The 27050-nt window shown below is 43.4% G+C and overlaps 1 protein-coding gene across 1 annotated transcript in view; it reads right to left on the minus strand.

Annotated features, from left to right (window-relative positions):
• Positions 1-27050, minus strand: part of LOC149236560 (uncharacterized) — a 62431-nt gene that overhangs the window by 14685 nt on the left and 20696 nt on the right. The window contains exons 5-6 of the mRNA XM_089368954.1: positions 20562-20761; positions 20053-20473 (exon numbers count right to left, since the gene is read on the minus strand). Coding sequence (XP_089225080.1) covers positions 20053-20473; positions 20562-20761 — 621 coding nt within the window. The remainder of the gene's footprint in view (positions 1-20052; positions 20474-20561; positions 20762-27050) is intronic.

Consider the following 27050-nt stretch of genomic DNA (forward strand, 5'->3'; position numbering starts at 1 on the left):
TTATGTGTTTTTTTATTGTGTTTCTCTTACTGCTTCAATGTCTGTGTATTTCGCAATCTTGTCGATCTGTTGCATAAAATATCATAGGCACACCCCAACACATGAGTCTGTAGTACCTTCATTAATTCTCTGTGATCTTCATGAGTGATTTCAGGTCAAGTGGTATCAAAGCTCTAGGTTGTTAAGGTTAGACAAGTTTGTACTGGATTTTGTTGTTGAATGCTAACTAGGTCAAAGCTTAAATTAGGGGAAGAAGAGTTGGTTGAAGCTAACATAGAAATTGGAAGAATCTATCCTAAGAAGAAAATTTCAAAAGAAAGTCCCTTGGGATCAGACCCCCAGTTCATAGATAGTTTCTTGGCCATGAGGTCCATGGTAGATGAAATGTATAGGGAATTTAAGAAAGGTAGAGATGCAAATTCCTCACACTCAAAAGATAAAGGAGAAGAAGAATCTCTCCTCCATGACCACTCTAAAGGCAAAGAAGAAAACTTCCTCACACCTCCTAATAGCGCTGAAAATAAGAAGAGGACATCTTTGATTAAATTAGATGTTAAATTTGATTTGCCTATCTATGATGGAGAGTTGAATGCAGAGAAGCTAGATAATTGGATTAGACAGATTGATATGTATTGTTGGGTGCAGAATATTGACTCAGACAGAAGTAAGATTCAGCTGGCCAACCTGCGCCTTGGAGGAACTGCCTTGGTATGGTGGGAAGGTCAAACACAAGCTGACATGAAGAAGCATGGTAAAATTCTATCTGTCTGGAGTGAATTTGTTTCTGAAATTAAAAAGAAATTCTTTCCACTAGCTTATATGCAACAAGCCATGATGAGCTGGAAAACTCTTTGACAATTGAAAGGGAAAATTGTACAAAGTTATACTCAAGACTTTATAAAAAGAGAATTGATTCTAGGCATTTCTTTAGACTCACTTGAAACTCTGTTGAAGTATATAGGTGGTCTACACAATTATTTAAGACATACCATTCTCATGTTTAACCCTACAAGCATAGATGAGGTCTCTGTTCAAGCTACCATTTTAGAGGCTAGAGGCAAGAATGTGGTCCCAGAAGTTGGGGGATCATCCAAACCCACAACAAGCAAGAACAAGGAGAAGAGAAAACAGAAATGGAAAGAGAGGAAGGCCAATGTTGTACAAAATACAAAGTCTTCATGCACTCACTGTAAAAAGGATGGGCATGATGATGAACACTGTTGTATTTTTCATCCGGAGCTGATACCTAAGAAGTTTGATAGCAAAAAGAAGAAGATTCTTGTAGCTATTCAAAGATATTTGGGATCAGACTCAGGAGATGAAACAACCATTGCAGCCACTGGTATAAAAGGCAAAAAATTTGAGGCATCTACTAGTAATTCTGCACAATCTACTGATAATGAAGAAAATGAGAGGAAAAGACATGAGCTTTTTCATATTCGAGTTATTTCCAAGCATTAAAAGATTTATACTTTGTTTGATAGTGGCTCACAAGTAAATTTAATTTCTGAAGCAATTGTAAAGAAGTTGGGATTACTAACTACACCTCACAAGAAACCATATCCATTAGGTTGGTTATGTGATAAAGCACAACTACAAGTGACTAGACAATGAAAACTTAGGTTTTCTTTTGGGTCAGCATTTGTAGATGAGGTTGAGTTAGATATAGTTCTTTTGGATATATGTGGAATTGTTTTAGGAACTCCTTACTTGTATGATAGAAAGGAAATTTTCTATAGAGCAGAAAACAAGTATCAACTCATTAAATATGAAATCAAATATATTGTAAGAGCTCACAAACTCAAAAATAATTATACTCTCATAAACTCAGGGCAGATGAAAAGAATTGTAAATTCATGCAAGCAATTTTACTAATGGTTGTAAAGGAAGAAAACCTAATAAAACCAAAATATTTGAGGGTTGTAATGCTAAACAGTAAGCTGATTTAGAAAAAGTTGTTTGAAATTATGATATACTATTCCAAGAACCTAAAAGTCTGCCACCTCAAAGGGAAGTAGTACATGATATTAATTTGTAGCAAGATGCTCCATTGCCTAGCATCGAAATGTACAAGTTGTCTGCTTTAGAGAATGTAGAAATCAAGAAGCAGGTACAGGAGCTGCTCGAGAAAGGATTTATAAGACCTAGCACATCACCACGTGGGTCTCCAATTGTCTTGGTGAGAAAGAAAGATGGCTCATGGAGAATGTGCATTGATTATCGAGCACTAAATAAGATAACAATAAAAAATTGTTATCCCCTTCCTCGCATAGATGATCCACTGGATGAGTTGAAAGAAGATATTTTTTTTTCCAAGTTGGACTTGCATAGTGGCTATCATCAGGTCAGAGTTGCAGACCAAGATGCATGGAAGACTGCTTTCAAAACAAAGGAGGGGTTGTATGAGTGGTTGGTTATGCCTTTTGGCTTAACTAATGCTCATGCTACTTTCATGAGAGTAATGAATGATGTACTCATACCGTTTATTGATGATTTTGTAATTTATATTTGGATGACATTCTTATATTTAGTAAAGCATAGGAAGAACATTTAAATCATGTTAAGCAGACATTAGATGTTTTGAAAAGAGAAAAAAAATTATGTTAAACTCTCAAAATGTTAATTTGGTAAAACATCTTTGAATTATTTGGGTCATATAGTAGGGGGTGGTGAATTGAAGATAGATCCCTCTAAGGTTGCAGTCATTGTAAACTGGCCTAAACCAAAATCTGCTACTGATGTTAGAAGCTTCCTAAGGGCAGCACAATATTGGAGAAAGTTTATTGCATACTTTTCCTTAATTGCAGCACCTTTACATGTTTTGACAGGAATGAACAAGGTGTTTCGGTGGGGAGGCAAACAGCAGAAAGCCTTCGACACCTTGAAATAAAAGATTAGTACAATACCAGTACTAGCACTGCCTGATCTTCAAAGACCATTTGAGATTGAAACAGATGCGAGTGACTATGCCATGGGAGTAGTGTTGATGCAGCACGGTAAATCCATATGTTATCATTCAGAGACATTTAATTCTACAGTAGCTAATTATCCCACATATGATAAAGAATTGTATGCATTAGTACAGAGTTTGAAAAAGTGGAAACATTATTTAATGGGCAAAGAGACAGTTATACATACTAATCATCAACCATTTCAATATTTACACTCCCAAACTAAGTTACAGCAATCAAGACACTATAGGTGAATGGGTTTCCTACAAAAGTTTCATTTAGTCATCAGATATAAAAAGGGCATACACAATAAAGTTGCAGATATGTTGTCTAGACCAATCATCAATGCATCTACTATACTTAAGCAAAATTCAGTATTGTGTGACAACTACATTGAACAATATGCTCAAGATATAGATTTTAAAGATGTATATTCAACTTTAAGTCATGGTAAACAAATAGAAGAATTGGATTATCATATTAAGGACTGACTCTTATATCATTTGGGAAAGTTATGCATTCCACAAACTGAAAGAGTAAGGATAATTCGAGAAGCACACACTTATGTAATATCAGGACACTTTGGTGTAAGTAAAACAATTGCACAGCTGCAAATATTTTATTATTGGAATAAAATGAATGAGACAGTTTCTAGATATGTAAGGGGGTGTACTATGTGTGCAAAAATCAAGCCCAGTAATAGAAAACTAGGCTTGTACACTCCACTACCAGCACCTTCTCTTCCTTGGGAAAGTGTTTCCATTGACTTTGTTGGGGGACTACCCAAATCTAGAAAGGTCATGACTATCTATATGTTGTTGTGGATAGGTTCAGTAAAATGTGTATTCTAATACCATGTAACAAACAAATCACAGCTGAATAAACACCAAAGTTGTTCTTCCAACATGTATGGGTTCATTTTGGATTACCCACTTCCATTGTATCTGATCGAGATTCCTGATTTGTTGGGAAGTTTTGGTCGAGTCTGTGGGAACTGATGGACACCAAACTGGAGAAGAGCACAACCTTTCATCCACAAACAGATGACCAAACAGAAGTGGTCAATAGGAAAATGATCCAGTTGCTCAGAGGCTATTGTAGCAAGCATCCCAAACTTTGGGATGAACATTTATGTTATGTGCAACATTCTTACAACTGTGCTAAAAATTCTTCTACAAAAAGATCTGCTTTTGAGACCTGTTCGGTTTCACACCAAGGTCTCCCTTGGATTTTGTCTTTGGTAAAGACATAGCAGTTGATGGACACAGTGATGTGGACAAAGAAACTAGGTTCATTTGAAAAAATCCAAGAGATTCACCAAGCAGTACAGGAACAGCTGGAAAAGAGCCAAGCCAAGTACAAGGCAAGGCATGACAAGCATCGGATGGAGCACAATTTTCAAGTTGGTGATCAAGTATGGTTGTATATCAGCAAAGACAGAATGCAAGGTGAAGGTAAGAAGCTAGAGCCAATAAGGTATGGACCTTTCAAGATACTTGAGAAAATTGGTGAGAATTCTTTTCGCCTTGATTTAACAGCTTACATGCGCATCTACTCAGTCATTAATGCAGAAAACTTGAGACTATTTGAACATTCTTTAATTGAAGATCTTGAAGAGCAGAATCAATTGCCTTCTATTGATGATTTGTTACCTGAATATCTCAATGAATTGCAGGAAGACACAGTTCTGGATAGGAAGGTGAGGACGACGTGCAGGGGAGGTGTTAAGTACCTCAGGATTGGACTCAAGGGTTCAAAGCCAAGCAGTGAAAAATGGATAGAGATTGGACAAGTGAGACAGTTATACCCTCACTTAGTCGATGCTTGAAAAACAACTTTTGGTCATCCAAAAGATTTTTTAGTGGGAAGGTCGTGATCCGAATCGGATCCTTGAACACTCTTAAAGTTTCCTGAACTCTGTAAAACTCATGCCGAAGTTCCAGAGTCTTATGGATGTCGAAGTTATCAGAAATAACCTCTAAAAAATGGCAATTTGTGATCAACACAGAGTAACAAGGACCCTCGGTCAAAGTGTGCAGACCATTGGCCCATGGAAACTACATGCTGGTACAAATTGACAAACGGGAGGTCAAATCTAGAAATGGAGGTAGTTTCTGATACATGATTAGTGCTAAAGCACTAATCGCGTATCGCACGGAGTCCCCCTCAGTGAAGGAAAGCCCTTAAGCGCTTGGTCCTGAGAAAAGCATCAAAGCATACGGAAATCATCGATTCCGTCAAAAAGCGGGTCCCACACTAAAACTTGCAGGATATCGAAAGGGCTTCAAGAAGTAAGCGAGTTTGACTGAGTCTCGCACAATGCCATACGCTGGGTGACACACATCTGGTAGATGACAGAGAAAACCACTCACATTCGATGGGTAAATGGCATGCTACTCAGCCACTTGATATAGATGGAGACCGTAGGATCTGGAGGCTCCAGATCAATTATGGAGGAACGATATGATGGATGACCGGATTCGACGGGGAAATAGGCTGAGGTAAATAAGATTTGAGATCCAACATGACTAATGAATTGGTAGAGGAATCAGTTTCATGGGTAACCTTGGAGCAATGGAAATAACAACCGTTCAAAGAGAACTAACACTTAGTTCGTGAGGAAACAAGTGGCCACCTCTCTGTGAAGCATTACAGAGTGATGATGATGCAGAGCAGGGGAATTCAAACAGACAGAGGTAGGAAATCTGGACAGGTGGGAAGCGGAAACAACCAGTGAGGAAGCAGAATGTCTTTAAGCCATGAACTGACAGAGAGCGAGACAAGCAAAGAGGAAGCAGAAAGCCGAGAGGCCAGAGAGAAGTGAGTTGCAGAGAACAGAGAAGAAGTTGAGCTGAATTGCAAAGAAAAGGCAATATTGAGCCAGACAGAGACAGAGAGAGTCCGAGAGTATGTGAACTCCAGAGAAGGATTTAGAGGTTCAAGCTAACTCCTCTAAGTAAACCTGTCAGGTATTGAGTCTTAGATTGGACTCATACCATTGTGACCAGTTGAGGTCGAGATCCAGTAAGAGGAGTCTGTGCACTCTAGAGTCTTGGGGAATCCAAGTACAATCGTATTGATCATCATCTGTGGAATGAGACTCAAATTGAGCTCACTGTTGTAAGAACTCTTCTTTTTAAGACACAATTGAAAGGCCACCATTGAAGGCTGGACCAAGAGACGTAGCCCAGGAGGATTGCGTGAACTCCTTATTAAACTTGTTGTGTTTATGTGTTTGCTTATTGTGTTTCTCTTACTGCTTTAGCGTCTGTGTATTTCACAATCTTATTGATTCATTGCATAAAATAACATAGGCACACCCCAGCACATGAGTCTGTAATACCTTCATTAATTCTCTGAGATCATTCACGAGTGATTTCAGATCAAGGCCTATGAGCTAGATCATAGCTAGAATTTAACGGAATAAATGTTTTGTATACCGTAAGGATAAAAGTAAAGAAAAGTCATGAAAAAAACATGTTCAGGATCTCCTAATGGAGAGGAACCTCAGATAAAACTTGCTGGTTAAAAATCATCACATATAGTATCATTGTTAAAGATTGTAAGAGGTATGAAAGAGGAATTAGCAAGTATTAAAGCAAAAATGAAAAGCTCTTGAAACCTAGTTCCAATTAGGAGAAACTCATAAAAGGTCAAACTGAAAAGAAAAATTAGAAAGAAATAGGACAAACCTCAGATAATGAAGAAAAATAAAAATTCCATAAAAGGAAGGATCAGCATACTATAAATGAGAGTGAGCCACTGAAATTGAAAATAAAAAGGAGCTAGAAGAAGAAGCAAGTGAACATAATTAAGCTAAAATTCCACTCATAAATAGAAAATAGAATTGCAAGGAGAATTTAAGAAGATAATATCTCTGGTATTTGATGGTGAATTAGAGGAGGCTACTAAAGCACGTCAATTGTAACATCAAAAATTATTTTCTAGTATATGAATATAACAGTAATGTGAAATCCAATTTACACACTTATGAATTGCAAGGTAAGGCATCCCTGTACTAGGATACAATAAAAAATATAGATAATACTGATGAGGGAGCTTGCATAAAATTAACAAATTTGCCCAACATTTTAGATCAAGTTGGCATCAGAGCATTGTTAGCTCATTTTATCCCTAAGATAGTTTTCCAAGTTTAGATAGAAAATTAGCTATTGACTTTCTATTTGCACAAGGAGAATTTAACTGTGTGCAAGTTTATGCGATGGATGCTTCAACAATTGATGTTTCTAATCCATCTTCCTTAGAAAGACTCCTTGATTTAGATATGTTTCAAGAGATTATCATCATGAGATATATGGTGCAAGAGATGAATGAAGATAGGAAGGAGAACACTATACTTCAAGAGTATTTGATGGCCATGAAGGAGGAGAAGCAAGAGATTCTTGGAAAGATGCATGAGATGGAGATTAAACTCTATGATGCCAAGGAAACCCTAGCCAAGTATGTGCATGAAAATGAGGTATACAATTCAATTTTATCTTCAATTTCCTCTCAAAATGAATGTTTTAGTGCTTGTGAAAGAAACACTAGAGGAATAGGGTCCAAGTTATTGATGAAGATGGTCTACGAAGGTAAAGGGTTAGGCAACCGTAGTGGTCTCAGCTAGGGTGTTAGACTGGACTCTATATTTAATATTGACCGAGGTGCGTAAGCTTAGAGGCGTGGTCTAAGGTATATAGACATAAAGAATTACCGCCCAGGTTACCGTGATATGCAACTTATCCTTCACACACCTAGATTACCCTACCGATGTATCTAACTGCAATGCTGGTTATGACATGCATCTATCAAAACAAACTGTGAATCTAAAGATTGTGTATGATTATGGCAATGATTCTAACCCCCTTACAGAGGTATCACTTAGAAAACCTTTGCTTAGTAAACACACACAGCATGCAAGATATTTACACTATGAAACCATATAAAAAGAACATGAATAGACTGTGAAATAAGGCAGAGTTTATGAACATGCATCTGTAAATCACACAAGGACCAAATCCCTTACAAGATTCTCGTTCCAGATCCTAGTGCTGACCATTCAACATAACAATAAACCCTTCGGATGCGCACACCATATACATGTAATGAAACTCAAAATATAAAGGAATCGAAAGCTCATATGACTGCAGCGTATATGCTATGTAAATCAACAGTTATATAAATCGAAACTATGATGCAACCCGTGATACATAAATCGAAACCAATACAATGTTGTGTAAGCATATAGATTGAAACTAATACAACGCTGTGCTAACATACATGTATAAACTGAAATGAAATATAAACAAAACGAAGACCAGTATACCAAACAAAGGACGCAGGGCCCGTCCGCGCCTAAGGGTATACCGACTACCACCGTTCAGCAATCAACCAATGCAAAAGAGTGAACACACGTTGGGACTGTAACCGGTTCTGTGTATTATCTAAACTCTGTTCTGAGCAAAATGTTTTTAACAACTGATTAATTAACCTTCAAAAACATTGAACTACTGTATTTACACATGCGTACATACAGCCATGTCATCGATGCAGTGAATGTACATAGTGTTGTTGCCGCGTTTTTACATAACTTTTGCAAAATGTTTCCATACCATAAGTTTCAAAAAGAACAAAAATCAAAATGAAAATAGAACAATGATGTTGCTGCCTTTATGCGCCAGAGTATCCTGCTTTGACTGAAGTTGACCGCATGCATAGGAGGCTCGATTTGGATGGAAGATAGGTGTTTGTCCATCCTTGGACATTCCACTTTTCGCCCATGCTTTTCATTCTCGCTCATCCGCCGCGCCACATGTCAAACGGTAAACTTATTACAGGTTGTGGGTACTTCCTGTAGTCAAGTCATCAAAAATCCCTAATTCTGGAACATAAAACCCCTAAATTAATTCTTATGCAATTTAATAATTATAGAGCAATTAATAATCAATATTCAAGGATTTTGAGGGACAAATGATGAAAATGTATGGATAAATGATGTGAAACTGGGAAGGAAAAAGGGTCTTAGGATGATACCAACATCTCTCCCCGACTTAAGGACTTAGCATGTCCTCATGCTACCCCAGAGGTACTCCCTTTGAACTCTGTGCCTGCATGGACCTCTGCTGCCTTGAGCAGGGTATCTACATTCTCCTTCACCTGTTGATCCTTCTGTCCCTTGAGCTCTTGCCTCAGCTTTTTATATTTCTCTTTAAGAGCCTTTTTCTGGTTGTACCACCTAGTGGCCCAGTTGGAAATCTCAGATTGCTCAGTCTCTAACTCACTGATCCTTTCCTTTAGCTTTTCATTTGTCTTCTGTACTTCTTTGCTTTGTGCCCTGAGCAGTTCATTTTCTCTTTTGATAACCTTTTCCAACATGTTAGCTTCCATGAGCTCTTCTTTCAATTCCTCAATTTTCTTTTCTAACTTCTTCTGTCTCTTGGTAGGAGGTGGTGAACATTTCTCCTGCTGGTTATGGCTTTCCACCTCTATGTCAACTTCTGGTGCCGGAGGTGAATGATCACCACTTTCAACATCCAAATGGGCAGGGGCAGGAGATTCAAATTGGTCTTCTTGCGGCTGAGTTTTTGATGTCCTCCTTGATCTTCGGCAGTAGGTGGTGAAGATTTTGTCTTTCTCAGCTCTCTTGACATCCTCTTTTTGCATGTTTCTGGTTCTTATGCTGCCCTCAGGTTGAGGTGCTCTGCTGGCCTTAGACACTGGAATTTCCTCATCTATATCCTTCATAAACCCAGAATCTTCTTGCAGCTCTTCTTTTTCCTCCTCATCTCTGATCTGGTTGACAGTTAAAAATTCTTTCCATGGCTTCCCTAGCTTCTGCAACTCATGTTCAATGAGGATTTTAATCAGGCCAAAATGGTATAGACTTTTGTCCTCATTCCCTTTTTGTTTCTGGATAGTTTTGGCCATCTTTGTTAAATTTTGCAGCAGAAAATATGGCACACTGATTTCACATTGTTTCTTTAGATGGAGGAGTAGCTTGATGTGATAGAGATAAACAATGTTGTATCTACCTTCACATGTTATAAACTTTTGGATAATGTAGACCATTTCATCCCAAGGATGAACTAACCAGCTTCTTGGAACTCCCTTTTTCCAGTTTACTGAGGAAACTCTAGACCTGGACATGAACTGTGTCCATGATTTCTCCTTGAATTGTTTAGTCTTAAAGTACTTTTCTCCCTCAGGGCTGAGTCCAATTGCCTGAGCTATGGTATCCTCTGAGATTCTGAAGGAGAAGGTGCCTATTAGGGCCTTTTCTCCATTAAAAGTAAAGGCAAATTGTTTTGTGACTTCTTCATTACTCCCATGGAATTTTTCCAGAAAAGGTAGCCACTGTGCTTCTCTAAGAATCTCAATACAGTCTTCATGGTACTGTGAGCTATCGAATGTACTAGGTTCAACTCTATTAGTCATGGTAATGGTAGAGGGTTATGCCTTTAACCCTTCTCTGTCTACACTTTTAGAATTTAAACACAGAGATGTCAAGTCGGTTACCTGGTATATGTAGCTTCCTTCAATCTTCAATTATGGTGCTCAGTTGGTCGATACAACTGCTGTGGGTGTTAGAAGTAGAATGGTGATGCTTCCCTTTTCGGCGCTCACTGGTTTCACTATGTAAACCGACCCAAAACAGTGATACTTTCCTCTGCGCTCTTTGTTCAAATTTTCGCTTTGTAACCCCACTCAAATGCTAACAATCGCCTTGGCGTTCCTTGCTTCACTCCTTTACGTTGTAACTCTACCCATATGATGACAATCTCCTCGCGTTCCTTGCTTCAAACTTTCGCTGTGTAAGTTATGGGAACCGAGGATGTGAAATACCCTGTACTCGCCTTACAATGTAATCATATAATTTAAAAACAGAGGTTTGTACGCTTGTATGCACATTAGCATAAGGACGTTGAGAGCGTACCGAAAGTGCTGAGGTATAATGCTGGGTAGCAATGCTGGGTGGCGAGGTTATAATTTGGATATGTGTGGTGTAAAACATATAGGCTGTTTGTTATGATTCGACTGTATGGAGTAAAGAATATATATAGGCCACTTCTATCTCATCCTTTGTATTTTTTTAAACAAACACACAGCTTACGACGTGCCCTTTTCAATTATATTCAATCATGTAGAGAATGTTGGTATGCCTGGAGGGTATATGTGTTGGTGATGGGTGTTAGGGATAGGTGGATGTAGGGAATGATGAAACTTGGTAGGATAAGGGGTGGTAAGTGGATGTATGAAGGTGTCCTTGAAATTAATTACAATAGCTTATAGTCACCAAAATTACATTAAAACTAATTTAGGAAATTAAATGCCCAAGAATAGAAATACATTACTCCTTTGTTGATCATTTGACATGCTGAGTTGCTAATTCTTTTGACTGTTCTTTTGACAGGTCCTCTTCAGAAAAGTTTTGAAGATATAACAGGTCCCTTTTGAAGAATTTGAATGTACAGGTCCCTTTTTGAAGACTGAAAATGTAGTAGGTCCCTTGTGAAAACTGAAGATGCAATAGGTTCCTTGGGAAGATTTGAAGATACATGTCCCTTGAGAAAACTGTAACAGGTCCCTTGAACAGCTGAAGATGTTCATGCAGCTCTTTGTATTATTACAGGTTTACTGAGCTTGCAATTTGCTGGAGTGTTGGTGGAAGTCTGTTGAAGTAGCCTTTGATATCAAGAAATTTTTAACAGGTCCCAACTGAATGTTTTAAACAGGTCCCTTACTGCTGGTTGGAATGTCTCAACAGGTGTCAATTGCTTTAAACAGGTCCCTTCTGAATATCTTAAACAGGTCCCATTGCACTGATGGTGTTGATAGCATAGGTGTCTGAACAAAACAGGTCCCCCTGCAAACTATTTACAACCAGGTCCCTCTGAAAATCATGACAGAACAACTTATTTGTTAAAGTCTAGAATGCTGGTAACAAGCTGTTGTTGGAAATTTACAGTGAAATATAGAATAAGAAATCTGAAGAATTTACAAGGGAGAGATAAAAGTAACAGAACAGATGTCTCCCTCTCCCCGACTTAAGGTTTGACTTGTCCTCAAGTCATGAAACAACTGAGAAATGAAACAATAAACAACAGGAATAGAATTCATACCCGCCAAGAAATTGGTTTTCAGGTAGGAATTCGGGGTTAGATTGTGCCAGATACTGGTTTTCACATCTAACCCATTATTATTTTTATTTTTATTTTTTTATTTTTTTTTGAATTTTTGTTTTATTTAATTTTTTTTTTTTTTTTTTTTTTTTTTTATTGTTTTTGTTTTTTTTTTCTTTTTATTTTTTCTTGATTTTGAAATTGAAAGGAAATGAGACTAAGGGAGTGATACTGCAGCTAAGGGCTGCAGTACCTCAACCTCTTCTTGCTGAGATAATGTATTGAGAAAATCTTGTTTGCTGACGGGCTTGTTGTACAGCTTCAGGCGATGACCATTGACTGTGAAATAATGACCTTTGCCATAAATAGTTTGGAGTTTTACTGATCCATTGTCATAAGCCTGAACGATTTCATAAGGGCCCATCCAATGGGTGGTGAACTTAGCTTTATGATCCTTGAATTTTGAATAAAAAAGCAGAGCTCAGTCACCTTCTTTAAAGTGCTTCTTCTTAATGTGTGAATCATGCCATTGCTTCCTGTGCTTTTGCATGAGGGTGGTGGTTTGTTCTGCTTGTTGCCTCATCTCATCCAGCTGGTTCAACTGCTGGATTCTCTCTTTTTGTGCTTGATCCAAATCAATTAGTAAATCTGCAGCTAATTTAAAAGTGTGAATTTGGAATTCAATAGGAAGCATGACATCCTTACCGTACACCAACTGGTACAGTGTAAATCCGGCGGTATCTTTCCAAGTAATCCGGTAAGCCCAGAGTGCCTCCTTGAGCTTTTCCTCCCAGTTTTTGCGGTTCATTGCAACAGTTTTGGTAATGATCCCCTCCAAAGTCTTGTTGGTTGATTCCACCTGCCCATTGGCCTGTGGATGGTAGGGGGTACTTTTTCTATGCTTTATCTGGTACTTGTCTGTGATGTCCTTCATGAGCTTGGAGGTGAATTGGGTACCTTGATCAGTGACAATTTCTCTTGGCACTCCATACCTCACAAAGATCTCCTCAAAAAGGAAATTGACTACTGTGTGTTCGGTTGCTCTTACCAGTGCTTTTGCTTCTGCCCACTTTGTGACATAATCAGTACACACTAAGATGTACTTCTTACCATTAGAGGCTGGGTTGATGGGTCCTATGAAATCCAGAGCCCACTTATCAAATGGTTCTAAGTGAACTTGGGGCTGAAGTGGCATTTGATCCGTAGCTGTGGGTCTGCCCATCCTTTGGCAGCTGTCACAACTCTTTACATACTTCTTGGCATCCTTGAAAATGGATGGCCAATAGTATCCAAGAGTAAGAACTTTGAAGGTTGTCCGCTTCGCTGCAAAATGCCCACCACACGGTTCATCATGGAAAGATTTTAAAATGTCAATTACCTCATCATTTCGGACACATCTCCTAATGATCATATCAAAACCAGTGTAAAAGAGATCGCCATTGAGCCATGAATATCTAACACTTTGTTTGATCAGTCTTTTCCTTTCCTTTGCAGTGAAATGTGGAGGTGTCCTACCTGTAGAGAAGTAATTAGCTAAATCAGCAAACCAAGTAGATACTATGGAAATTGCGAATAAGTACTCATCCGGAAAAGAGTCCTCAACATGAACAATCTCACCTGGATTTTGCAGTCTAGAGAGGAAATCTGCCACCTGGTTTTCTTTGCCTGGTCTATCTAGCACTGTGATGTTAAATTCCTGCAGCAATAGTAACCATCTGGTAACTCTGCCACTAGTTATTGGTTTATTCATGAGATGTCGAATGGCAGAGTGATCAGTATGTACAAAGACTTCATAACCAGTTATGTAATGGCGAAATTTGTTCACAGCATAAATGATGGCAAGTGTTTCCTTTTCTGTAACTGTATAGTTAAGCTCGGCAGGTGTGAGATTTTTACTAATGAAATAAATTGCATATGTACAAGATTCTTCTTTTTGGCCTAAGCATGCACCTATGGCAGTGTCAGATGCATCGGTAAAAATATGAAATGGTAAACTCCAATTAGGCCCTCTCAGGACTGATGCAGTAGATAGCTTCTTCTTAAGTTGTTCAAATGCATGTTGGCAGTTCTCAGTCCAATTAAAAAGTACATCTTTGGCAAGTAGTTTAAACAAAGGTAAGGATATCTTGCTAAAATGTTCAATGAATCTGCGATAATAGCTAGCATACCCAAGAAAACTTATTACCTCTCTCTGGTTCTGTGGAATAGGCAAATCGGAAATAATCTGTATCTTTGCTGGGTCAACCTGGATGCCTTGAAAAGAGATATAATGGCCCAACACTATCCCTTCATTTAACATCATGAAGCACTTTTCGTTGCTGAGGGACAGGTTAGCTTCAATACACCTTTTCAAAACTCTTTCTAGATTTTCTAATGCATGTTCAAAAGAATTGCCATATACTGAAAAATCATCCATATACACTTCAACACAATCATGAACCAAATCAGCAAAGATAGCTAACACAGCTCACTGAAATGTAGCTGGAGCGTTACAAAGTCCAAATGGCAAAACATTGTAAGCATAGGTGCCCCAAGGACAGGTGAAGGTGGTTTTGTCCTGGTCTTCAGAGGCAATCCGGATCTGGTTGTAGCCACTGAAACCGTCAAGAAAGGAAAAGGATGATTTGCTAGCTAGGGTGTCTAACACTTGGTCAATGAATGGCAGTGGGAAGTAGTCTTTGAGTGTGGCTTTGTTCAGCTGCCTGTAGTCAACAAAGATACGCCACTTGCCATTCTTCTTAGGCACAATAACTAATGGGGATACCCACTGACTGTCAGAAATAGGATATATGAAGTTGACTCTCAAGAGTTTTTGCAACTCTTCTCTGAGAATGTCTTGGAGCATGGGGTTCATTCTTCGTTGTGGTTGCCTCACCGGTTTAATGGTGCTATCAGTGTAAATGTGGTGAGTGCATGTGTCGGGGTGAATCCCATGCATGTCAGTGTAATCCCATGCAAAGGCTTTTTGGTACTTTGTCAAGAGTCTAATCAATTTTTCTTGTTGAGATGAGTCAAGGTGGTTTCCTATATTCAAAGTTTTGCCTGGACTGATCTCTATGATTTGACTCTGAGTATTGGTGATGGATTGAACTGGAAAGATGTCATGAAATGTAGATTGCAAAGAGTGGATAGTGCATGTTTCTTGAATGTTTTGAGCAAGAAGTACATCTGCAGCATTATATTGTTCATTTCTCAAATTTTTAGATATATCAGGCTGTGAGAGAAATAATTCTACCAAATTAGTATTATCTTCATGGAAATCATAGATCTGGTCAATGCTAAAAACAGATTGTACCTCCTCTTTGTCATTAAATTTGTCATCAAGCCACAAGTTATGTGTGACTGCAGGTGATTGTGCTGATGGATAGAGGGTGAGCTGTTTCCTTTCGGTCCCTCTAGAGATAATCATGTTACCTGATCGGCATCCAATAAATGCATCAGCAGTCGCTAACCATGGTCTGCCTAGAATGATAGGATGTCCTCCTAGATTGGATTTGGGTTGAAGGACTAGGAAATCCACCGGATACTCCCAAGAGTCCAGTGAAACAATGATATCTTCCAAAATCCCCTCAGGAATGACTTTGGACCTATCAGCTAGTTCAAGAACAATTGTGGTATGTTGCAAATTCACGAGTTGGAGTGTTTTCATAGTTTCAATGGTCATGACATTAATTGCAACTCCAAGATCTATCAAAGTGTTTGGGATCTGTACGTTGTTAATGATGGTGGTCACTTTTGGAATGCCCGGATCAACATACTTCTCCATGGAGATGGTATTGGTCATAAGGCCTGCTAAATTTCCTAGAACATGAATGGTCTGAGGATCAATCCTCTTCCTAGCAGGTTTCTTTAGACACATATCTTTGATGGCTTTGGTGTAAATAGGAATGTCCTTTATAGCTTGTAGCAAAGGGATTTTTATGTAGACATTTTTAAGTTCATCCAAAACATCAAATTGTGGTGAAGGCAATGGTGGTTTGACTTGGACCAAACGGTCCAGAAAAGGTGGTTGCAGTGACTGCATTTGTTTGTCTCTGGTTTCACTGCTTGGTTGTGTGTGAATTGTCATTTCATTTTCTTTTTCTAAGTTTTCTCCTTGCTGATCTGTTATTGGAGAATCCTTTTGGAGCACCCTACTAGACCTCAGGTTAATGTTTTGTAAAGGCAGTGTGGAGTAGGAAGTTCCTTCCTCTACATTATAAGCTGGCCTCTCTGCTCTATTGTTCGGATTTGGGACAGTTTGAGCAGGTATTTGTGTGGGCCTGGGAGGTTGTGAATTAGTTGGAAATTGAAGTTGTGGGACATTTATTTGTGGAGGAGCAGGCAAAGTTTGTTGAGAAGGTTGGGGCTGATAAGCAACTGGCTGAGGGTGCTGCTGATATGGCTGTGAATGGGATGGATATGACTGAGGGTACTGCTGATATGGTTGTGAGTAAGGTGGGTATGATTGAGGATACTGATGGTAGGATTGGGGATATTGTTGAGATGGTCTCCATTGATTTTGTGATTGGTTTGCATGTTGCCATGGCATAGGTATATTCCATGAGTTTTGTGCATACATCTGTTCATTCATAGGAAATTGCATATTTTGATTAGGAAACATACCTTGGGGTGCTTGCCTTGGTTGCCATGGTCGCTTTGCACCCATGTAGTACACGTTCTCCATCTCTGTGCTGGCTGCCATGTTACAGTTCTGCACAATTTTAACTTTAGGACAGTCAAATATATCATGATGCTCAGTACAGAAAGCACATACTTGTATATTGTCTAGAGGACAGTCTTTTAATGCATGCTTCTTGCGACGCTTGGGGCAGAAAATAGCCATGATATTGTCTTCTTCCTCTTGTTTCTTTTTGGCTTTTAAGGTATCAATTTGGTTTCCTAGAGTACTCAACAAATCTGTTTTGAACTCTTCTAAAAGATTACCAATTTCAGCCCGGGTGACACTAGCAGAGGCAATTTTTATGACCCTAGATGACAAGGTCCTCTTTCCCATTTTGGCTTTACTTCTTGAATATTTTTCACATAGTTCAGCTATTTCTTCAAAGGGTAGGGCAGAGATATCACCTTTGCCCATTAAGTTGAGATCATCCATGTATTCTTCCCTAATACCTTTCAAAAAGATTGTGCGGACTAGATCAGGAGGCATGGTTCAGTGTTTAGATTTTTGCAAATTATAGACAAACCGTTCTAGATATTCTTCTAAGGTTTCGTCCTCCTGCTGGCTCATTCTAAAGATATCATCTTTAGAGTCTTTGGATCTGCAATAAGGCTGATATTTCCTCAGAAATATCCTCCTCATGCCATCCCAATCTACTATGGCATGTTCCCCTAGCCCCATAAACCATTTCAAGGTTGCTGCCTTTAATGTGGCTAGAAACAATCTCAGTCTGTGAGCATCATCTATATAACCATAAGTGTGACACACAATGTCGAACTCGAATAAGAATGAGTCCGGATCCTCTGATGCCATACCATAGAAATTGGGTAACACGGATGGGGGTATATTTTTCATTTTAATCTCCTCGTCCTCCTGTGGTTCTTGTATAGGGAATTTAAAAGTGGATTCCTCTTCCTCATGATGGGGAACTGATCCAGATCCCTCCTCAGCCATTTTTCTTGATCTCTTAGTGTCTCCTAGTGGAAAAGAGAGAAAGGAATATTGTTTGGTAATGGTGCTACTTTTCCCTTGGGTAGAGGATTTAGGAAAAGGTTGCTGTTGTGATTTATGTGCAAACAGAATTTCTCTCTCAGCAAGAGTAATGTGTTGTCCTGAATAAAATTTCTCAGCTAACGTTTGAATATCCTCCTCAGTTGGTATTGAGTCTGCTCCTGATGATGATGGATTAGTGTTAGGATGGTGGGGGGGTTTCACAAATCTCCCTTGATTGTCCCTAAGTCTAGGCATATATGAACATGATTCTAACTGTGTTTTTGATTGTTTTTGTGTATTGAAATTTTTCTTTTTGTTTGAATTCTTTACGTACGCCTCCCCGGCAACGGCGCCAAAATGTAGTGGTCTCAGCTAGGGTGCTAGACTGGACTCTATATTTAATATCGACCGAGGTGCGTAAGCTTAGAGGCGTGGTGTAAGGTATATAGAAATAAAGAATTACCACCCAGGTGATTATGAGGTAAATTGCAAGGCTTCTTTACGGAAGACCGTGATATGCAGCTTATCCTTCACACACCTAGATTACCCTACCGATGTATCTAACTGCAATGCTGGTTATGACATGCATCTATCAAAAAAAACTGTGAATCTAAAGACTGTGTATGATTATGGCAATGATTCTAACCCCCTTACAGAGGTATCACTCAGAAAACCTTTGCTTAGTAAACACACACAGCATGCAAGATATTTACACTATGAAACCATATAAAAAGAACATGAATAGACTGTGAAGTAAGGCAGAGTTTATGAACATGCATCTGTAAATCACACAAGGACCAAATCCCTTACAAGATTCTCGTTCCAGATCCTAGTGCTGACCATTCAACATAACAATAAACCCTTCGGATGCGCACACCATATACATGTAATGAAACTCAAAATATAAAGGAATCGAAAGCTCATATGACTGCAACGTATATGTTATGTAAATCAACAGTTATATAAATCGAAACTATGATGCAACCCGTGATACATAAATCGAAACCAATACAACGTTGTGTAAGCATATAGATTGAAACTAATACAACGTTGTGCTAACATACATGTATAAACTGAAATGAAATATAAACAAAACGAAGAGCAGTATACCAAACAAAGGACGCAGGGCCCATCCGCGCCTAAGGGTATACCGACTACCACCGTTCAGCAATCAACCAATGCAAAAGAGTGAACACACGTTGGGACTGTAACCAGTTCTGTGTATTATCTAAACTCTGTTCTGAGCAAAATGTTTTTAACAACTGATTAATTAACCTTCAAAAACATTGAACTACTGTATTTACACATGCGTACATACAGCCATGTCATCGATGCAGTGAATGTACATAGTGCTGTTGCCGCGTTTTTACATAACTTTTGCAAAATGTTTCCATACCATAAGTTTCAAAAAGAACAAAAATCAAAATGAAAATAGAACAATGCTGTTGCTGCCTTTATGCGCCAGAGTATCCTGTTTTGACTGAAGTTGACCGCATGCATAGGAGGCTCGATTTGGATGGAAGATAGGTGTTTGTCCATCCTTGGACATTCCACTTTTCGCCCATGCTTTTTGTTCTCGCTCATCCGCTACGCCACATGTCAAACGGTAAACTTATTACAGGTTGTGGGTACTTCCTGTAGTCAAGTCATCCAAAATCCCTAATTCTAGAACATAAAACCCCTAAATTAATTCTTATGCAATTTAATAACTATAGAGCAATTAATAATCAATATTCAAGGATTTTGAGGGACAAATGATGAAAATGTAAGGATAAATGATGTGAAACTGGGAAGGAAAAAGGGTCTTAGGATGATACCAACAGCAACCATGCACAAGGCATAGTTGAGCCAATTGTTGTTGAGGAAAGGCCTAGGTATTTGGAACAATGTAAACTTTGAAACGAGAACTATAAACTCAAAACGGGAACTCTGGCCAAAAAACCCCGAAAAAACTTCAAAAACAGTGCTAAAAATGAAAAGTGTGTATACTGGAATGATGATTTTATTTTTAGGGGTCGATTTTGAACATGTTTTAAAAATGGCATTGACTACGAAATTTACTATGAAATTTTCATGCAAAATATAGCTTAAAAACGAAAGTGATGATACTGGAACAATGACTTTTTTTTTAGGGTCAATTATCAAAATTTTAAAAAAATTGCTAGTAAAACCAAATTTTTATGTGCCAAACAAAGTTGTTTATGAGAAAAAAACACATTAATGTTTTTGGTAGGATATCATTTTTCTTTCCTAAGTATAAATTCAACATGTTTTCAACCATAACATGCTAGATACAAAAGAAAAATGCTTCCAGGAATTGCCCAGCCACCAGCCGGTTGGACAGGCAGGCCATTGGGGTGGCGCCACCCCAGCCGCGCCACCCCAGCGGCCAGCCTGCCCACTCGGTTGGTGGCTGGGCGATTCCGGGAATCGACCAACCACTAGCTGGGCAGGCGGGCAGGCCGCCGGGGTGGCACGGCTCGTGACTAGGTGATTCCCGAAATCCCCCAACCACCAGTCGGGCAGGCTGGCGGGCAGCCGGTGTGGCGCCAGCCCAGGCCGTGCCACCTAGGCGGCGCGCCCGCCCAGTGGCTGGGTGATTCCCGGAATCACCCATCCACCAACCGGGCGAGCGGCTGGTGGCCGGGTAATTTCCGAAATCGCCAAGCCACCAGCCAGGTGGGCAGGCGAGCCGTCGGCGTGGCGGCAGCCCAAGCTGTGCCACCCCGACAGCCTGCCTGCCCGCGCAGCTGGTGGTTGGGTGATTCCCGGAATCACCCAGCCACTAGCCGGGTGGGCGGGCAGGCCGCTAGGGTGGCCCGGCCTGCGCCGGGCCACCCCAGCGGCCTGCCCGCCCGCCCGGCTAGTGGCTGGGTGATTCGCGCCACCCCGCCTGCCTGGCTGGCTGGTGGTTGGGTGATATCGGGAATCGCCCAGGCACCAGCCGTCCGCGCCTGCCCAACTCGTGGCTGGGTGATTCCGCGAATCACCCAGGCGACTGGAATCACCCAGCCACCAGCAGCTCGCTCGACTAGTGGCTGGGCGATTCCCGGAATCGCCCAACCACCAGCCGGGCGAGCGGGCGGGCCACCAGGGTGGCACCAGCCCAGGCCGCGCCACCTTGGCGGCCCGCCCACCCGCCTGGTTGGTGGTTGGGAGATTCCCTGTGCCCAGCTGGTGCCTAGGTGATTCCCAAAATCACCCAGCCACCAGTCGAGTAGGGGATTGGTTGTTGGGTGATTCCCGGAATCAACCAACCACCGGCTGGGTGGGCGGGCGGGCCGCCGGGGTGGAATATCCTAGGGTGGCACCACCCTGGTGGCCCGCCCGCCCGCCCGACTGCTGGCTTGGAGATTCCGGGCCGCCCCACCCCGGCAGCCCGTCTGGCTGAGTGATTCCAGGAATCACCCAACCACTAGCAAGGCGAGCGACTGGTGGTTGGTTGATTCCCGTAATCACTCAGCCACTAGCCGGGCGGGTGACTGGTGGTTGGTTGATTCCAGGAGTCACCCAGCCACCAGCCGGGCAGGCGGCTGTGCACCTAGTGGCTAGTTAATTCCGGGAATCACCCAGCCACCAGCCGGCTGTCCGGCTGGTGGCTGGGTGATTCCGGGAATCAACCAGCGACCAGCCGCCCGCCTGGTTGGTGGCTCCGCCCGGCTGGTGGCTGGGTGATTCCGAGAATCAACGAGCCACCAGCAGGGCAGCTAGTGGCTAGTTGATTCCCAGAATCAACTAGCCACAAGCCGGGCGGCCAGCTGGTGGTTGGTTGATTCCCGGAATCAACCAGCCACCGGCCGGCCGCCCGGCTGGTGGCTGGTTGATTCCCAGAATCACCCAGCCACCAGTTGGGTGGCACGACCAGTTAGTGGTTGGTTGATTTCGGGAATCAACCAACCATCAACCACGTGGCCGGTTGGTGGCTCGTTGATTCCCGGAATCAACCAGCCACCAGCCGAGTAGAGCCGCCTGCCGAGCGGGCGGCTGGTGGCTGGTTGATTCCCGGAATCATCCAGCCACCAACCGCCCGCCCGCCCGGTGGCTGGTTGATTCCCGGAATCAACCAGCCACTAGCCACCCGCCCGCCCGGTGGCTGGTTGATTCCCGGAATCATCCAGCCATTAGCCGGGCAGGGGAATCAATCAGTCGCCCGGTTAGTGGCTGGCTAATTCCGGGAACCAACCATCCACTAGTTGGCCGCCCGGCTGGTGCCTGTTTGATTCCGGGAATCAACCAGCCACCAGCTGGGCGGAGCCACCAACCGAGAGGGTGGATGGTGGCTGGTTGATTCCGGCAATCAACCAGCCAGCAACCAGCCACCAGCCGCCTACCCAGCTGGTGGCTGGATGATTCCAGGAATTAACCAGCCACCAGCTGCCTGCCCGGACGGTGGCTGGTTGATTCCGGGAATCACCCAGCCACTAGTCGGGCGGACGCCTGGTGGCTGGGTGATTCCTGAAATCAACCAGCCACCACCGGTCGGGCAGGTGGCTGGTGGCACGTTGATTCCCAGAATCAACCAGCCACCAGCGGGGCGGCCAGCAGGTGGCTTGTTGATTCCTGGAATGAACCAACTACCAGCCACCCGCCCAGCTGGTGGCTGGTTGATTCCGAGAATCAACCAGCCACCAACCGGCCACCTGGTTGATGGCTGGCTGATTCCTAGAATCAACCAGCCACAAACCGGTCACCCGGTCACCCGATTGGTGGCTGGTTGATTCCGAGATTCAGCCAGCCACCAGCTGGCCGCCCGGCTAGTGGCAGGTTGATTCCGGGAATCAACCAACCACTAGCCGCCCGCCCAGCTTCTGGCTTCGCCAAGCTAGTGGCTAGTTGATTCCCGGAATCAACCTGCCACTAGCTGGGCAGCGAACTTGTGGTTGGTTGATTTCGGGAATCAAGGAGCCATAAATCGGGTGGCCGGTTGGTGGTTGGTTGATTCCAGGAATCAACCAGCCACCAGCCGGACAGAGCCACCAGCCGAGCGGGCGGCTGGTGGCTGGTTGATTCTGGGAATGAACCAGCCACCAAATGGCCGCCCGGCTGGTGGCTGGATGATTCCGGGAATCAACCAGCCACGAGCCGCCCGCCCGGCCGATGGCTCGTTGACTCTCGAAATCATCCAGCCATCAGCCGGGCGGGGGAATCAATCAGCTGCCCGGCGGGTGGCTGGATGATTCCAAGAATCAACCAGCCACCAACCAAACGCGCGCTGGCCCGTGGCTGGTTGATTCCGGGAATCACCCAGCCACCAACCGGGCGGGCGGCTGGTGGCTGGTGGCTTGTTGATTCTGGGAATCAACAAGCCACCAACTGGCCGCCCAACTGGTGGCTGGTTGATTCCGGGAATCAATGAGCCACCAGCCGCCACCCGGCCGGTGGCTGGTGGCTCGTTGATTTCCAGAATCAACCAGCCACCCGGAAATCAACGAGCCACCAGCCGGGCGGCCAGCTAGTGGCTCGTTGGACGCTGGTTGATTCCGGGAATCAATGAGCCACCAGCCAGTCGCCCAGTTGGTGGCTTGTTGATTCAGGGAATCACCCAGTCACCAGCCGGGCGGGCGACTGGTGGCTTGTTGATTCCGGGAATCAACGAGCCACCAACTGGCCGCCTGACTGGTGGCTGGTTGATTCCGGGAATCAACGAGCCACCAACCGCCCGCCCGGGCACTGGCTGGTGGCTCGTTGATTCCCGGAATCAACTAGACACCAGCCAGATGGCCAGCTGGTAGTTCATTGCTTCCCGGAATCAACTAGCCACCAACCACCGGCCGCCCGCCCGGCTGGTGGCTGGGTGATTCCCAGAATCAACCAGCCACCGGCTGGGAGAGCGGCTGGTGGCTCATTCATTCCCGGAATCAACCAGTCACCAGCCGGGCGGCCAACTGGTGGCTCATTGATTCCCGGAATCAACCAGCCACCAGCTGGCCACCCGGCTGGTGGCTAGTTGATTCCCAGAATCAACCAGCCACCAACGGCCACCCGCTTGATGGCTGGTTGATTCCCAAAATCAACCAGCCACCAACCGATCGCCTGATTGGTGGTTGGTTGATTCCGGGATTCAACCAACCACTAGCTGGCTGCCCGGCTAGTGGCAGGTTGATTCCGGGAATCAACCAGCCACCAGCTCGCCATCCCGCTGTTTTCTGGTTGATTCCGGGAATCAACTAGCCACCAGCTGGCCGCCCTGCTGGGGAATCAACCGGCCACTAGCCGCTTGCCCGACTGATGGCTCCGCCTGGCTGGTGGCTGGTTGATTCCCAAAATCAACCTGCCACTAGCCGGGCAAACAACTAGTGGTTGGTTGATTCCCAGAATCAACCAGCCTCCAACCGGACGACTGGTTTGTGGCTAGTTGATTCCGGGAATCAGCCAGCCATCAACCAGGTGGCTAGTTGGTGGCCATCCACCGGATGGCCGGTTGGTGGCTGGTTGATTCCCGGAATCAACCAGCCACCTGCCGGACAGAGCCACCAGTTGGGTGGCTGGTGGCTGGTTGATTCCGGGAATCAACCAGCCACTAGATGGCCGCCCGGCTGGTGGCTGGTTGATTTCCGGAATATTCGAGCCACGAGCCGCCCGCCCGGCCAGTGGCTGGTTGATTCCCAGAATCAACTAGCCACCAGTCGCCCGCCCGACCGGTGGCTCATTGATTCCCAGAATCATCCAGCCACCAGCCGGGTAGGGGAATTAATCAGCTACCCGGTTGGTGGCTGCTTGATTCTGAGAATCAACGAGCCACCAGCTGGTCGCCCGGCTAATGCCTAGTTGATTCCGGGAATCAACGAGCCACTAGCCGGACGGAGCCACCATCTAAGAGGGTGGCTGGTGGCTGGTTGATTCCGGGAATCACCTAGCCACCAGCCGGGTGGGCGGCTGGTGGCTGGTTGATTCCCGGAATCAACCAGCCACTAGTCGCCCGTTGGGCAGGTGGCTGGGTGATTCCCGGAATCAACCAGCCACCGACCGGGCAGGCGGTTGGTGGCTCGTTGATTCCTGAAATCAACCAACCACCAGCCGGGTGGCCAGCTGGTGGCTCGTTGATTCCAGGAATCAACCAGCCACCCGCCCGGCTGGTGGCTGGTTGATTCCCGGAATCACTGCCCAGCTGTTGGCTGGTTGATTCCGGGAATGAACCAGCCACCAGCCGGAAATCAACCAGCCACCAGTCGCCCGCCCGGATGGTGGCTCCGCCAGGCTGGTGGCTGGTTTATTCCCGGAATCAACCTGCCACTAGTCGTGCAGCCAGCCGGTGGCTGGTTGATTCCGGGAATCAACCAGCCACCAACCGGTCGCCCGCCCGGATGGTGGCTCCGCCAGACTGGTGGCTGGTTTATTCCCGGAATCAAGCGACCGCCCGGTTGGTGACTGGGTGACTCCCCCGCCCAGCTGGTGGCTGGGTGATTCTGGGAATCACCCAGCCACCAGCCGGACGGCCTGCTGGTGGCTGGTTGATTCCGGGAATCAACCAGCCACTAGTTGGGCAGCAGCCACCAGCTAGTCGCCCAACTGGTGGCTGGTTGATTCCCGGAATCACCCAGCCACCAGCCGGGCAGGCGGGTGGTGGCTGGTGCGGCCGGCTGGTGGCTGGTTGATTCTTGGAATCACCCAGCCACCAGCCGGGTGACCGGCTGGTGGCTGGTTGATTCCGGGATTCAACCAGCCAGCAGTTGAGTGGCCAGCTGGTGGTGGTGGCTGGTTGATTCCCGAATAAACCAGCCACCAGCTGTTCGCCCGGCTAGTGGCTGGTTGATTCCCGGAATCACCCAGTTACCAGCCGGGTAAGCGGCTGGTCGCCGGTTGATTTCTAGAATCAACTAGCCACTAGCCGGCCGCCAAGCTGGTGACTGGTTGATTCCCGAAATTACCCAGCCACCAGCCAGGCGCCTGGTGGCTAGTTGGTTCCGAAAATCAACCAACCACCAGCTGGCCGCCCTGCTGGTGGCTGGTTGATTCCTGGAATCACCCAGCCACCTCCTGGAATCACCCAGCCACCAGTCGGGCAGGCGGCTGGTGGGTGGTTGATTCCCGGCTGCCTAGTGGCTGGTTGATTCCCGGAATCAACCAGTGGCCGGCTGGTGGCTGGTTGATTCTCGGAATCACACAGCCACCAGCTGCCCGCCCTGCTGGTGGCTGGGTGATTCTAGGAATGAACCAGCCACCAGCCGCCTGCTCGGCTGGTGGGAATCACCCAGCCACCAGCCGCCCGCCCGGCTGGTGGGAATCACACAGCCACCAGCCGCTTGGTTGATTCCCAGAATCAAAAGCAAAAGGAGAGATAGTTAACATTTATCAAAAACCACAATTATTGATTAAGTATCTTATAGACATTTGTCAGATGAAGGAGATTGGGTTCTGGATTTATTTTCTGGCTCAGGTAAGTTTTATTATATGGAATTGAATTTCAATATGTTATTTTTTAATTAATATGTCATTGTACTAATTTAGTTCATTATTTCTTTTGTGCTTGATAATTAGGTACAATGCTATCATGTTGCCTTCAAAAAGGAAGAAATTGCATTGCAATTGAAAATGATCCGTACAGTGCAATTTCATTCAGCAAAGAATTAATGTTCTTCAATTTCTTCCAGATGCAATGCAAGAAATTGGGTTGAATAAAGGGGACTTTAGTTAATCACTTGTGGCAAAAAAGGTAAAGGAACCCCAACCACAATTACATGGAATGTTTGGAAAGACATACATTGGGAGATTCGCAGACATCAAAGACCCATTAGAAGAGGAAAGTGAGCAAAAGGAAACATAAAATATTGTGGAAGGAGACAATGATGAAACTTTAGAGGACAAAGAGTTTGGATTACGTGAAATTGTTGATTAAATTTAAGTTATGCTTGTAAATCAAGCTTTGCAATGTTTTGACTTTGACATTTTATGAGAATAATAAACACTCAATTAAGTTTGTTATACGTTCAATATTTGTAATATGTGATTTTCGCATTGATTTTTAAGTTAATCATTATTTTTTGAAAAAAAATAATTTATTATTATTTTTTTGACATGAAATTCATAAAAAAAACTATTATTTAACTGTTTTTGGTTAAAATTATCGTATAAAATTGTGATTTTGACATGTCAATTATAGCAAAAAATTATGAAAACATGTAATTTTTTAGTTATATTTATGTTAAAAATGGTTAATTTTATGTCCATTGTTAAAAAATATTGTTTTTTAGAAACAATTATTTCATGTGGATTCAAAAATTAATTAAGGATGTATAAATATGTAGAATATCGAAAATTCTAAATATTGACCTCCTAATTTAAAAATGCAAAACAATAAAAACCTCACTAAAAAAAAATTAAAATTAA

This window comes from Pinus tabuliformis, chromosome 8, assembly GCF_031772625.1.
Source record: "Pinus tabuliformis cultivar Carrire ecotype Pingquan chromosome 8, CPIR1, whole genome shotgun sequence".
NCBI lineage: Eukaryota > Viridiplantae > Streptophyta > Pinopsida > Pinales > Pinaceae > Pinus > Pinus tabuliformis.